Source organism: Genypterus blacodes, unplaced genomic scaffold (genome assembly GCF_046128005.1).
Source record: "Genypterus blacodes isolate CSIRO-AG114 ecotype Tasmania unplaced genomic scaffold, CSIRO-AGI_Gbla_v1 ptg000426l_1, whole genome shotgun sequence".
Taxonomy (NCBI): Eukaryota; Metazoa; Chordata; class Actinopteri; order Ophidiiformes; family Ophidiidae; genus Genypterus; species Genypterus blacodes.
Window position 1 is genome coordinate 1,670 of NW_027467197.1, and position 831 is coordinate 2,500.

The window sequence follows — 831 nt, forward strand, 5'->3', positions numbered from 1 at the left end:
GAAACTACACAACACACACACACACACACACACACACACACCCTCTCTAAGTTCTCCATGTGTCAGCCAGAGGGAATTAGGAAGTGTGCATGCGCTTACATTAAAGGGGTGCTTTACAAACAAATGCTCTGTGTGTGTGTGTGTGTGCGCGTGTGTGTGTGTGTGTGCGTGTGTGAGTGTGTGCGTGTGTGCGTGTGTGCAGTGTGTTGTGTGTGTGTGTGTGTGTGCATGTGTGTGTGTGTGTGTGTGTGTGCGTACTTGTAGCTCTCCAGCTGCCGCCCTGAGGACACGGTGAGGAAGCTGTCCGTCCTGGCGTTGTAGACCAGCGGGCCGGGCAGCAGGAACCCGGGGAGGAACCTGCCGAAGGAGAAGCTGTCCTGCTCAAAGAACATCAGCATCCCGTCCATGGACTGGATACACAGAGAGTGATGACCTGAGAGAGGAAGAGGAGGGGGGGAGAGCTTTAAACACACAGACCAGCTGAGAAGATCCAGCTCAGAAGATCCAGCTGAGAAGATCCAGCTCAGAAGATCCAGCTGAGAAGATCCAGCTCAGAGGATCCAGCTCAGAGGATCAGGACTCTGTGGGTCTGGGTTTCAGGTTCTGTGTTCTTAGAGGAACACTGGTGGATTCTGTTTCATCTCAACATGGTGTTGTGTGGTGCAGAGAGGTGTGTTTGTGTGTGTGTGTGTGTGTGTTCTCCCTCTGGATGAATCTGATATCTCCATTAACACCTCCACACACACACACACACACACACACATCTGGCTCTAGGTATGAACATGTATGTATGTATGTATGTGTGAGTGAGTGAGTGAGTGAGTGTGTTAG

The 831-nt window shown here is 51.4% G+C and overlaps 1 protein-coding gene across 1 annotated transcript in view; it reads right to left on the reverse strand.

Annotated features, from left to right (window-relative positions):
* Positions 1-200: 200 nt before the first annotated feature.
* Positions 201-831, reverse strand: part of bbs9 (Bardet-Biedl syndrome 9) — a gene marked incomplete at its 3' end in the record, with an annotated part of 6,539 nt that continues 5,908 nt past the window's right edge. Inside the window, exon 6 of the mRNA XM_076138983.1 lies at positions 201-433. Coding sequence (XP_075995098.1) covers positions 201-433 — 233 coding nt within the window. The remainder of the gene's footprint in view (positions 434-831) is intronic.